Here is a 14,442-nt window from a genome sequence, read left to right on the forward strand (position 1 = left end):
CCGTACGAAAACGATTCGCGGCGGGAAATCGCTCCCTGACCCCCGCTGGACCTCCAGGAACTTTTGGCCAGCTTGTGGGGGGCCTCCTGACCCCCACGAGACTTTCCAAAAGTCCAGCGGGGGTCCGGAAGGACCTCCTGCCGTCCAATCGTGTTCGTCTATGGCCGCCGCCATTTTTCGGCGCCATTTTGGAAAATGGCGCCGGCTGAAGACAACAAGATTCAGGAGCAGGAGCCCGTTCCGGACCGCTGCCGTTCCGGACCGCTGCTGGACCCGCAGGTTATTTAAGTCATTTGGGGGGGGTACGGGAGGGTGGGGGATTTAATTTAAAGGGTCGGGGGTGGGTTTTAGGGGGTTTTAATGTGCCGGTTTTGCGATTTTTCGATTTTTCGATTTTTCACGATTTTTCGCGATTTTTCACGATATTTTACCCCCCCAAACGGCAACAATACGATTCCCTCCCCCTCCCAGCCGAAATCGATCGTTAAGACGATCGAGGACACGATTCACATCCCTAGTCTTTCCTCATAGGGGAGTTGTTCCATTCCCTTTATCATTTTGGTAGCCCTTCTCTGTACCTTCTCCATCGCAATTATATCTTTTTTGAGATGCGGCGACCAGAATTGTACACAGTATTCAAGGTGCGGTCTCACCATGGAGCGATACAGAGGCATTATGACATTTTCCGTTTTATTCATCATTCCTTTTCTAATAATTCCCAACATTCTGTTTGCTTTTTTGACTGCCGCAGCACACTGAACCGACGATTTCAATGTGTTATCCACTATGACACCTAGATCTCTTTCTTGGGTTGTAGCACCTAATATGGAACCCAACATCGTGTAATTATAGCATGGGTTGTTTTTCCCTATATGCATCACCTTGCACTTATCCACATTAAATTTCATCTGCCATTTGGATGCCCAATTTTCCAGTCTCACAAGGTCTTCCTGCAATTTATCACAATCTGCTTGTGATTTAACTACTCTGAACAATTTTGAGTCATCTGCAAATTTGATTATCTCACTCGTCGTATTTCTTTCCAGATCATTTATAAATATATTGAACAGTAATGGTCCCAATACAGATCCCTGAGGCACTCCACTGTCCACTCCCTTCCACTGAGAAAATTGCCCATTTAATCCTACTCTCTGTTTCCTGTCTTTTAGCCAGTTTGCATTCCACGAAAGGACATCGCCACCTATCCCATGACTTTTTACTTTTCCTAGAAGCCTCTCATGAGGAACTTTGTCAAACGCCTTCTGAAAATCCAAGTATACTATATCTACCGGTTCACCTTTATCCACATGTTTATTAACTCCTTCAAAAAAGTGAAGCAGATTTGTGAGACAAGACTTGCCCTGGGTAAAGCCATGCTGACTTTGTTCCATTAAACCATGTCTTTCTATATGTTCTGTGATTTTGATGTTTAGAACACTTTCCACTATTTTTCCTGGCACTGAAGTCAGGCTAACCGGTCTGTAGTTTCCCGGATCGCCCCTGGAGCCCTTTTTAAATATTGGGGTTACATTTGCTATCCTCCAGTCTTCAGGTACAATGGATGATTTTAATGATAAGTTACAAATTTTTACTAATAGGTCTGAAATTTCATTTTTTAGTTCCTTCAGAACTCTGGGGTGTATACCATCCGGTCCAGGTGATTTACTACTCTTCAGTTTGTCAATCAGGCCTACCACATCTTCTAGGTTCACCGTGATTTGATTCAGTCCATCTGAATCATTACCCATGAAAACCTTCTCCATTACGGGTACCTCCCCAACATCCTCTTCAGTAAACACCGAAGCAAAGAAATCATTTAATCTTTCCGCGATGGCCTTATCTTCTCTAAGTGCCCCTTTAACCCCTCGATCATCTAATGGACCAACTGACTCCCTCACAGGGTTTCTGCTTCGGATATATTTAAAAAAGTTTTTACTGTGAGTTTTTGCCTCTACAGCCAACTTCTTTTCAAATTCTCTCTTAGCCTGTCTTATCAATGTCTTACATTTAACCTGCCAATGTTTATGCTTTATCCTATTTTCTTCTGTTGGATCCTTCTTCCAATTTTTGAATGAAGATCTTTTGGCTAAAATAGCTTCTTTCACCTCCCCTTTTAACCATGCCGGTAATCGTTTTGCCTTCTTTCCACCTTTCTTAATGTGTGGAATACATCTGGACTGTGCTTCTAGAATGGTATTTTTTAACAATGACCACGCCTCTTGGACATTTTTTACTTTTGTAGCTGCTCCTTTCAGTTTTTTTCTAACAATTTTTCTCATTTTATCAAAGTTTCCCTTTTGAAAGTTTACACGAGAGCCTTGGATTTGCACACTGTTCCTTTTCCAGTCATTAAATCAAATTTGATCATATTATGATCACTATTGCCAAGCGGCCCCACCACCGTTACCTCTCTCACCAAGTCCTGTGCTCCACTGAGAATTAGATCTAAAATTGCTCCCTCTCTCGTCGGTTCCTGAACCAATTGCTCCATAAAGCTATCATTTATTCCATCCAGGAACGTTATCTCTCTAGCGTGACCCGATGATACATTTACCCAGTCTATATTGGGGTAATTGAAGTCTCCCATTATTACTGCACTACCAATTTGGTTAGCTTCCCTAATTTCTCTTAGCATTTCACTGTCCATCTCACCATTTTGACAAGGTGGACGGTAATATACCCCTATCACTGTAGTCTTCCCTGATACACAAGGGATTTCTACCCATAAAGATTCAATTTTGTATTTAGTTTCATGAAGGATGTTTATCCTGTTGGACTCTATGCCATCCCGGACATAAAGCGCCACACCTCCTCCCGACTGCTCCTCTCTGTCATTGCGATATAATTTGTACCCCGGTATAGCACTGTCCCATTGGTTATCCTCTTTCCACCATGTCTCTGAGATGCCAATTAAGTCTATATCATCATTTACTGCTATACATTCTAATTCTCCCATCTTACTTCTTAGACTTCTGGCATTAGCATACAAACATTTAAAAGTTTGTTTTTTGTTTGTATTTTTATTCTGCTTTTTAATTGATAGAGATAAGTTAGAATTTTTTAGCTCAGGTGAGTTTTTAGTTACAGGCACTTGGACTACTTTTCTAATTATTGGAACCTCACTGTCGGGATGCCCTAATTCTAATGCATCATTAGTATCCTTTAAAGATACATCTCTCCGAACCATGCGCTGCTGAGCGACTGTCGGCTTTCCCCTTTGTTCTAGTTTAAAAGCTGCTCTATCTCCTTTTTAAAGGTTAGCGCCAGCAGTCTGGTTCCACCCTGGTTAAGGTGGAGCCCATCCCTTCGGAAGAGACTCCCCCTTCCCCAAAAGGTTCCCCAGTTCCTAACAAAACTGAATCCCTCTTCCTTGCACCATCGTCTCATCCACGCATTGAGACTCCGGAGCTCTGCCTGCCTCTGGTGACCTGCGCGTGGAACAGGGAGCATTTCAGAGAATGCTACCCTGGAGGTTCTGGGTTTAAGCTTTCTACCTAAGAGCCTAAATTTGGCTTCCAGAACCTCCCTCCCACATTTTCCCATGTCGTTGGTGCCCACATGTACCACGACAGCCGGCTCCTCCCCAGCACTGTCTAAAATCCTATCTAGGTGACGCGTGAGGTCCGCTACCTTCGCACCAGGTAGGCAAGTTACCAGGCGATCCTCACGCCCACCAGCCACCCAGCTATCTACATTCCTGATAATCGAATCACCAACTATGACGGCCGACCTAACCCTTCCCTCCTGGGCAGTAGGCCTTGGGGAGATATCCTCAGTGCGAAAGGACAAGGCATCACCTAGAGAGCAGTTCCTTGCTACAGGATCCTTTCCTGCTACACCTGGTTGGTGCTCTCCCATCATGAGACCTTCTTCCTCCAAGGCAGCACCAGGGCTGCCAGTCTGAAGTTGGGACTGGACTACTATGTCCCTGAAGGTCTCATCTATATACCTCTCTGTCTCCCTCAGCTCCTCCAGGTCTGCCACTCTAGCCTCCAGAGATCGGACTCGTTCTCTGAGAGCCAGGAGCTCTTTGCATCGCATGCACATGTACAACTTCTCACCGGTGGGTAAAAAATCATACATGTGACACTCGATGCAAAAGACTGGGAAGCCCCCCTCTTGCTGCTGGACTGCTGCCTTCATCTCAATTTTGATCAGTTCCTAGTTAAGTTTTAGGTTGCTATGAGAAAGAGAGAGTGAGTGTGTGGGTGTCTTTCTGACACAGACGTGCACACACTCTCTCTTGCTCTCAGTGTCTGTGTGTGTCTGAAAAAGAGTGTGTCTGTGAGAAAGACTCTGAGAAAGAGAGTGTGTGTCAGTTGTATGTGCCAATAAAGTTTCTGCAATCTAAAAGTCTGTGTCACGGAGCATACGTGTGTGTGTGTGTGTGTGTGTGTGTGAGTGTGTGTGTGTGTGTATGTGTGTGTGTATGAGTGTGTGTGTGTGTGAGTGTGTGTGTGTGTATGTGTGTGTGTGTGTGTGTATGAGTGTGTGTGTGTATGAGTGTGTGTGTGAGTGTGTGTGTGTGTATGAGTGTGTGAATGTGAGTGTGTGGTATGAGTTTGTGTGTGTGTGAGTGTGTGTGTGTGTGTGTATGTGTGTGTGTGTGTATGAGTGTGTGTGTGTGAGTGTGAGTGTGTATGTATGAGTGTGTGTGTGTGTGTGTGTGTGTGTGTGAGTGAGTGTGTGTCTGACACTGGCTGGCAGCATGGTTGTCTCATTAGTTGCAACTGTTTCAAGAACTGATTAGTTGTCTAGACCAGGAATGCAGGATATATATATATATATATATATATATATATATATATATATATTTTTTATTATTTTATAGATACATATACCTATAAAATCTCTTATACAGATAGAAGCAGACTTGGGGGTGGGGGGGGGGCAGCCGATTTGCATGGATGGAATGGGCCTCTGTTTTCTCACCCCTGCTCTACCTTAGAACATAAGAACATAAGAACATGCCATACTGGGTCAGACCAAGGGTCCATCAAGCCCAGCATCATGTTTCCAACAGTGGCCAATCCAAGTCATAAGAACCTACCTCTTAGCTATTCTAGTTATCTTGCTTTTGATAATGTACGTTTGGATAATTTTGTGAACATTATGTATTTTATCTATTTTTCTTTTAATATAATTTATTGTAAACCATTGAGATAGAATTTTTCTGTGCAAAGGTATAGAAAACCATATAAATAAAATAAGTGAGGAGATCACGTGAGCCAGCGGGGAAGGCGGATGTGGGTGCCCTAGCTCCGGTTGCCGACCCCTAATCCTCACCCATCCCGGGCCCATCTAACCGCTTGGCGCCGCTAATCGGCTTGCTCAGAACGACATTACAGCCTCCCGTATTGTCCGGGACCGCGATCATGGCTACCAGAATGGTTCGTAAAGAAAAAGACAGGGAGAAGGTTAGAGGCGCCGAGCCGCCATCTTCCCCGGACCGTCCACAGCCGGGCCTGCCGGTAGTAGGCCCTGACCTTGAGCAGATCAAGACGGCAGTCACGGCGGCAATTGGCCCCGAACTTAAGGCCATTGCAGACCAATTGGCCGAGTTAACGCAGTCGATAACAGGCTACGAGGCGCGTTTTGGGGAGCTGGAGACGAGGGTGTCTGAGACACAAGACGACCTCGTGGCGGCAAAAAAGGATATCGGGGCCCTGCAGCTCCATCACTGCTCTCTACATTAATGGTGGGGGTGGAAGGGAAATAGAACCAAAGAGCTAAGAGAAACAGATAAGTATGAGAAAAAAATGTGAAGCTTGCTGGGCAGACTGGATGGGCCATTTGGTCTTCTTCTGCCGTCATTTCTATGTTTCTATGTTTCTATATGTTTCTAAGACCTCGAGAATCGGTCGAGGAGGTCGAATATCCGTCTCATTGGCCTCCCGGAGTCGATTTCTGACGCTAACTTACCGGCTTATCTAGAGAAATGGCTCCAAGAACAGCTCAATTTGTCATCTCAAAATGGCCCGCTGAGGGTGGAGAGGGCGCATCGCTTGGGCCAACGACAGACCGATCAGGCCAGACCGCGCCCCGTGATCGCTAAGTTGCTGAATTACGCGCATAAAATCGAGATTCTGCGGGCCCTGCGGGGCGACCGGAGTCTGATGTCGGACGGGCGCAAAATTCTTTTGTTCCAGGATTTTTCATCCGGGGTCTCCCAGCGTCGGCGTGCCATGGCCCCGCACTGCTCGCAGCTCATTAACCTGGGCCTCCGGGCGACCCTCATCTATCCTGCGAGACTGCGAGTGGCGACGGCCACTGGCGTTAAGTGGTTGGAGACCCCGGAGGCGGCCAAGACCTTTGTCGAATCTACCAAGGCGGCGGCTCCGGCGAACGGGTGAGCGGGCATGTGAGGGACCACGTGGCTGGAGAGCGGATAATGTCGCTGAGAGGCGTTGGACTGCAAGCTGATTGCTCAGAGTATCTATTATCGTACCTCAGTTTAGCCCTGTCCCGAGTTTTTATTTTGGTTTTGTTTGAACGAGTATCCCTGCTGGGGGGACCAGTTGGGGCTCGGCTGTGAATTCGAGTGGCGAGGACGTACCTAGTTCGTTGGGGCCGCGATTCAGCGGCCAGGAGTAAGCCTAGGTCCGGCCTGAGAGCGATTTGTCTGGCCTGGTGGTTTGTGGCCCAGGGTCAACGATGGGACGACGCAAGCTTGTACTTCGGCCCTAGCAGCTGTGTGCTCCCATATCATTGGAAGTTTACTTTTTTTTCTTCTGCTGGAACTACCTTGCTGAGGGACAGGCCAGATTTGTGGCGTTTTTTTTTTTTTTTCTTCTTCTTTCTTTTCTTTGTCTTTTTTCTTTTGCTCCTCTTTTCTTATTATGGTTCTTTTTAATGTTCTTCTTCCCCCTTTATCCACAGCATGGGGGAGTCTACCCAACAGTTTGCCTGGGACTTCTTCGTTGGTTTGTTTGCTGCATCTTGAAGGGGACCAATTTTACTATGGCTCATTGTACTGCAATCTCGTTTTTCCTATGTATTACATGGCAATTCCTGGGTTTTACTTTACTGCATTCTGCGACGGGGTTGCGGGGACACTAGAATGGGGAATTGCAATTGTTATTTATCCATTTATTATTTACCATACTTTTCACCCCTGCTATGGCTTGTTTTTTTTGGGTTTTTTTGCTGCGCATCCGGCTGTTACTGTTTATGATTGCTATGTGAATACTATGTTTACAGTATGGGGACTGTTTTCTGTTCCTTTTTTCTCTTTTTTCTTATTATTTCTCTCTATTCAGCCGCCATGTGCCAGGAGGGCTGCTCCTAAGAGATGACCTTGGTAGGGGCCTGGTTATGCAAGCAGTGGGAAACTGTAGGGCGGGGTTGGGGGGGGGGGGGGGGGGGAGGGGGGGCGGCATGTTAGGAGCCCACCCGCGTAGGGGAAGGCTACGTGATCTCCACTCATACGGCACGGGCTTATGTCTGGCTTGGTGCTGGGTGGATTGGGGAGATATGTGGGGGGGGGGGGGGGACGGGAGGGGGAGGGTTGGGGGGGGGGGGGGGGGGACCACCGTCGACTGTATTTTGAGGGAAACATTTCTTGAACTATATGGTCGAGGTTCTTGTCTCATGTCTTCAGTGGAAGTGTTTGGTGCCTGGGCTCCGGCTGGGAGGGTCCAGGTGAGTTTTTTACTTTATACTCTGCTTTGTATACTAGCTTATGGTTTGAGCCTCTAGTCATTCCACTCGTGTCGTATCCTGGAATGTCTGTGGCATAAATTCTCCTGTTAAACGTACTAAAATCTTATCCCATCTTAATAGGAAGGGAGCCCATGTTGGTTTTCTACAAGAAACTCATCTCACTGATGGCGAGCATCTGAAGCTTCGCAAACATTGGGTGGGACAGGTTTCTTATGCCTCGGCGACGACCCGGTCGGCTGGAGTGGCTATCTTGTTTCATAAGACGTTGCCGCTGCGGATTATTGAGGAAATTAAGGATCCGGAGGGGCGTTTTCTTATAGTGGTGACCGAGATTTATCAGCGGCAAGTGGTGTTCTGTAATGTCTACGCACCAAATACCTACAACGCTACGTTCTTCCGGACGATCAGTAGGCTGCTTCTCCCCTATTTGACAGATACTATTATTGTAGGAGGGGACTTTAACACAGTTAAAGATCCTCAAGTTGATGCCTCGCAGGTAACTCGGCGGGAGGTGGGGATGGGGAAAGGTATTGAGTTGTTGGAATCCTCCTTACAGTTGGTAGATGTGTGGAGGACGCTCAACCAGGGGGTTAAAGAGTTTACCCACCTATCGCGGGTGCATGTGACATACGCCCGTATCGATTATCTCTTACTGAGCGGCCAAGCTTTTCCACTGGTGGGGGAAGCCGGTATTGAAACTATTGTCATTTCCGATCACGCCCCGATATGGGTAGATCTCCAACTGGTACCCATCCCTCCGGGGGGGAGGACTTGGAGATTCCCCTATTTCCTAGCTGATGACCCCAAATTTCAGAGTTATCTTCTGGAAAAATGGTCCGATTATACGCTCCTGAATAAAGCACATGAGGAGGATCCCTCTTTGTTTTGGTACACGGCCAAGGCCATCTTACGTGGGGATATTATTTCCTATGTGGCACATAGACGGAGATCTATCAATGCGCAGGTTTTACAACTTACGGATCAATTACGACGGGCAAAAACCCAGCTCCTGGGCAATAATACCGGTCCCCTTCGTGAACAATATTACTCTTTGCAATGTAAGTTGAATAGTGTTTTACATTCTCGGGTTAAAAGGAGTATCTTGTATTATCAGTTTCAATTGTACAGATATGGGAATAAGGCCGGGAAACTGATGTCTAATTTGATCAGAGCCTCTAAGGGGGCGCGATATGTGGCGGGTTTGAAGAATGCGTCCGGTCAGGTTGAAAGCCGTACTCCGACTATTTTAACTCTCTTTCGGGATTACTATGTTAAGTTGTATAGTGCGGGGGACTGGAATGAGGACAAATGCTCCAGGTTCTGTGAAGCTGTAGCCTTCCCGGAGCTTACCCTAGAGCAGAGGCGGATGCTTAATGCCCCCATCACGGATTTGGAAATTAGGGGAGGTATCCTGCATTCCAAACGTTTGAAAGCCCCCGGACCGGATGGCTTTACGGCTGAATTTTATTGCTGTGTGATTGATAAAGTTAGTGGCCCTATGAAGGCTTTTTTCATGGATATAATTACAAAAGGTGGATACCCACCGCAGATGAACAAGGCCCATATCACTATGATTGCGAAGCCAGGGAGGGATCCCCAGCGGGTTGAGTCGTATCGGCCGATCTCCCTGATTAACTACGATCAGAAGTTGTTGGCTAAGATTTTGGCAGATCGACTGGCAGGCGTCCTTCCGGATTTGGTAGGGAACCATCAGGTGGGGTTCGTACGAAAATGCTACATCCTTTCTAACGTTCGGAAAATTCTTGCGGCCCTTGAACTGGGTCATTATTTATTTATTTATTTATTTATTTGAGTTTTTCTATACCGGCATTCACGGAGATTCGTATCATGTCGGTTTACATAAAACAGGGGTGATCAATACATTATAAACGTGTATAAATATAACATGAGTATACATTTTATATATTTACAAATTATAAAAAGTTATAACAGTGCGCAGAAAAAATCAGTTACAATAAAACAAGGATGGTTCTAACTGGGAAAAGAAGAAGAATAAGACGATAGAAATTTAACAAGAATAAGAACGTGTAGTGTTTGGTATGTCCGTATCAGTTTAGTGGGAGATAGACCGTCTTTCTGTATTTGGTGAGATCATCAGTCAGAGTCCGGAAAGGCTTTCTTGAACAGCCATGTCTTAAGTCTCTTTCTGAAGGTTGGAAGACATGGTTCCTGTCGTAATTCTAAGGGGATTGAGTTCCATAGTGGGGGGCCTGCTGTAGAGAAGGCCCTGTCTCTCAGGGTTATGTGTTGGGTGGTATTGGCGTGTGGTACCTGTAGAAGTTCTCTGTACACTTCTCTAGTGGGTCTGTTGGAGGAGTGTTTTTTAAGTGCCCTTTGGAATGATAAAGGGCAGACCCCATCCATTACGATCAGCTTCGACATGGAAAAGGCGTTTGATCGGGTGGAGTGGCCATACCTGTTTTATGTTCTCCGCCGTATGGGATTTGAAGGGTTCTTTCTCCGGACGGTGCAGTTGCTCTATACAGATCCTCAGGCTTCCATATTGGCTAATGGGGGCTGTTCGGCTACCTTCCCTATTAGGCGGGGAACGAGACAGGGGTGTCCCCTTTCCCCCATGTTATATGTGCTGCAATTGGAGCCCCTCCTGTTAACCATTCAAAACACGAGGGGGATACGTGGGGTTCGACTTCACAATACCATCTTTAAATGCGTGGCGTTTGCCGATGACTTGTTGGTGTACTTAACGGACCCTCAGGCTTCGCTTTCCCTATTACTGGAAGTCATGGGAAACTTTGGGGAATTTTCGGGACTGCATATTAATTGGGGGAAGTCCATGATGCTTGCTGGCCCGGGGTCGGTGTGAGAGACCTGGCCTGGGTCGTTTCCCTTGCAATGGGCTTCCCCTACGCTTCGATATTTGGGTATTACTATATCGGCAAACCCGGCCACTGTTTATTCGGACAATATTCCCCCGCTCCTTCAGATGACGACGGATTTATTGCAACGTTGGGGGCAGTTGCCTTTGTCCCTTATTGGCCGATTGAACTTATATAAAATGGTGGTTTTGCCCAAGTGGCTCTACGTTTTGCAAAATCTACCAGTCCATCTTGCTCGTTTAGATAGGAGAGCGTTGGATAGAGCCCTAGGACGTTTTCTTTGGAAGGGGGGCAGGGCTCGCATGCCCTTAGCGTGGCTGAAGAGGCGTTGGGGGGCTGGGGGTCCTGGACCTGCAGCTATACAATCTGGCGTGTAACGCACGTATTCTCCGGGACTGGCTGCTCGATGAGACGGTTTTTACGTCATTGGAGGCAGATCGGGCAAGTACTTTCCCTATTGCCCTCCCTTGTGCATTGCAGTTGGAGCGGCGTAGTTTACCTTATGTGTTCACGAACTCAGTTTTGGTTGCGCCACTTAGACAAACGTGGGAGACACTTACTAAAAAATTACATTTACCCCGAATTTGTGCTTATTTATTATCTGTTGTGGGGAATCCCGATTTTTCTCCGGGCACTCAATCGGGAGCTTTCAGGAGATGGTATCAACTGGGGGTCACCTACTTGGGGCACCTTTATCATTCCAAAGGGCATCGATTTACCTGGCTGGAATTCCGGGAATTATATGGTATGGCGAGTAAAGATGTTTTTCCCTATATGCAATTAGACCATTATATTAAATCTATACTGCCTGCTTTTCTGCAATTACGGGTCTTTCAGCGGGTGGAGGAGTTGTTGCACCTGTCCCAGCTTACAGCCCCATCCCTTTCTATGTATTATGAATGTTTAACTAAGCTTGACAGTTTAGATTTTTTTGAGATCATGGCCGCCCGTTGGACTGCAGATGGGGAGTTCCGGATGTCAGCCACTGTGTTACGAACCTGTTATTGGGGGATCTCCCAGATCTCGAGCAAAAGTGCTTATCGTGAACTGCTGTTTAAATTTTTAGGACGGGCGTATATTTCACCCCAGCGGGCATTTCAACAGCATATTGCAATTTCAGAGTGCTGTCTTCGATGCCCGGGCTGCACGGGAACGCTGACCCATGTTTTTTGGTCTTGTCCTGCGGTTTTCAGTTTTGGTCTTGTATTGCCAAATATATAGCAGGGATATTAGGGGTTTCTATCCCTATAGAATCCCGGTGGCTGTTGTTTGGATCTATCCTGGAGCTGCGCCTCCGTGACTTGGGTACTCGCCTTTTTATACAAAAGGCGAGCCTGGTGGGGAAGAAGGTCATTCTTGGGCAATGGCGAGAGGTGGATCCACCCACTTTTTGGGTGTGGCGAAATCTCTTGTTTAATATGATGTATATGGAATCTCTCTCTTCTAAGGGACCTCCACAACTGCGTAAGAGATTCTTGGCTGTTTGGGAACCATATATACAATCGCTCCCGCACCAGGCTCGGAGCCGAGTTCTTAATGACTGATGTAGGTTGACTCGATCTGCTGGAGTTTCCTCTTGCTTCACTTTTACTGCTGGACCTGGACTTGATCTGTGCCGATCCGGAATCCCGTGATGGACTTTATTGGCATGGATCGACGGTGGTTGGAGGGTGGGGGGGTGGGATTTAGGGTGCTCAGATTGTTATTGTTCTGATTGCTGTCAGTATTGCTGGGGGTGGCGGCAGAACAAACCGCGCCCAGTCAATAATGTGTTGCTGTTTTGTGTTCAGAAAAATTTAATAAAATCGTTTAAACATAAATAAAATAAGTAAGTAAATAAATAAATATTTAGGGAAAATGTGATTTATTTTAAAGATATTTTGGGTCAATTCTGCCACGTTCCAGGGGTTGACTTAGGATGCTTTTGGGAGCTGTTGACGCATGTGCTACAGGGAAAGTGCACAAGGAAATCAGTTACCCCGTGGGCTGGTTTTGAAAAAAAAAATCCCTAAGACTGATATATTCCTGCAATCTGCCCCTGGAAACTGCATACCAGAATTTCATTTTGAAAGCCCCAGCGGAACATCAATGTGCATAGTTTGCATCGGCTTCAAAGCAGGTGCAAGGTACACAAGATACAGAAGAGCCTTACCAGCCTGCATTCCCAAAGGTCGTCTCCCTCTGACAATGTATTTAGAGTCCTGCAGGTAGGAGGTACCCATGAACATGCCGGCTCTGTAGATGTTTTGGAATTCCCCTGTTTAATCATTATTTTCTACAAAGACAATCCAAATTTCTTCTAACCTTTAGTATTATGCAGTGTCTTAGGTGTACAAGTTGCAGGATTTCACATAGCTTGGTCATTTCTTAACTGCATCACTCTTTTCTTATTTTCAGGGGTTGAATGTATCCTGGTACTGAAGACGGCTGCTCATCATGTCGTCGGTCAATAGCACTCCCAGCCACCCATCAGCATTCATCCTCACTGGAATCCCAGGGCTGGAAGCTGTGCACATCTGGATCTCCCTCCCATTCTGTGCTATGTACTTAATAACTTTTTTTGGAAACTGCATTATTCTGTACATTATAAAAACTGAGAGGAGCCTTCATGAGCCCATGTATTACTTCCTTTCCATGCTGGCTGCCACTGATCTGGTTTTATCTACTTCTGTAACACCTAAAATGCTGGCCCTGTTTTGGTTCAATTCAAGAGAAATCTATTTTGAATCTTGTGTAACCCAGATGTTTTTTATCCACTGTTTCTCCTACATAGAATCCGGGGTTTTCTTGGCCATGGCATTTGATCGCTATGTGGCAATTTGCAACCCATTGAGACACTCGGCTATCTTGTCCACTTCAGTGATAATAAGGATAGGACTGGTGATATTAATCAGAGGTGTATTCATATCAATCCCATTTTGCTTTCTTCTGGTCAGACTTCCATTCTGTTCCAACAGGGTGATCACGTTTTCCTATTGTGGGCTTGGAAATGTGTTAAAACTCGCCTGTGCAGATACCCTAATCAACACTGTGTATGCAGTGACTGTCTCCATTTTGCTTGTGGGGTTTGATGTGACTTTTATTGCCTTGTCTTATGTCATGATTCTGAGGGTGGTCTTCAGATTTAAGTCCACGGAAGCGCGCCTCAAAGCCTTCAGCACCTGCAGTTCCCATGTTTGTGTCATCTTAATGTTTTACATGCTGGGTTTCTTTACATTTTTAACAAATATATTTGGTCACAACCTTCCTCTATATGTTCATGTAATTATGGCCAACCTCTACTTCCTTCTGCCTCCCATGTTCAATCCCATAGTCTATGTTGTGAAAACCAACCAGATCCGTTCCCAGGTGCTCCAAATAATCAACTTTAATAGAAGCTAATGACTGAGCAGATTCTTTTGTTGTTTATCATCACCTGTGAGATAAATATTTTTAATTCTTCCTTTCCAGCTCTTCTGAAGGAACCATCATACCTGACCTTTCTTCATTCATCTTCCCTTGCAATTCTTATTAAACAACCGAATGTGATCCCTAATGCTTTCTCTGTTATCCTCCATATCCCCTGGCCAAATACTGATATAACTTCCCACTTCTGGAAATTAGGATGCAGCTCTTTCCAGAGCTACTTTCATTGGTGTTGTTACTATGAGAGAATGACTTATTTCAACACACCTTCTGGGGATGTGAGTGCTGCTTTTATAGCTGGCCCAAAGAATCAACCCCAGGTCAGGGACTTCTCAGTGCAGAATACCAATCGCTGGGACACAGCTTGTGCTGACCCTGGCCTGTCTGGCCTCAAGAGAAGGTTTCAGGATACTCTGAGACTGAAGCAGCCTCAAGAACATCAGCGACATTTTTTTACTCTTCCCTGAATCTTGTACTGCCTTCATAGCATATTTTAATGTATTTGTATATGCATATA

At 46.0% G+C, this 14,442-nt stretch overlaps 1 protein-coding gene across 1 annotated transcript; it reads left to right on the forward strand.

Annotated features, from left to right (window-relative positions):
- The first annotated feature begins 12,956 nt into the window (after positions 1-12,956).
- Positions 12,957-14,234, forward strand: LOC115091474 (olfactory receptor 52R1-like). Its single transcript, XM_029601696.1, has one exon. It carries the CDS (start codon positions 12,957-12,959, stop codon positions 13,899-13,901), a length of 945 nt encoding a protein of 314 aa, XP_029457556.1. The 3' UTR covers positions 13,902-14,234.
- Positions 14,235-14,442: the final 208 nt, after the last annotated feature.

This window comes from Rhinatrema bivittatum, chromosome 5 (assembly GCF_901001135.1).
Source record: "Rhinatrema bivittatum chromosome 5, aRhiBiv1.1, whole genome shotgun sequence".
Taxonomy (NCBI): Eukaryota; Metazoa; Chordata; class Amphibia; order Gymnophiona; family Rhinatrematidae; genus Rhinatrema; species Rhinatrema bivittatum.

Coding starts and splice junctions, on each gene's coding strand:
- LOC115091474 (XM_029601696.1), top strand. CDS start 12,957: ATGTCGTCGGTCAATAGCACTCCCAGCCACCCATCAGCATTCATCCTC.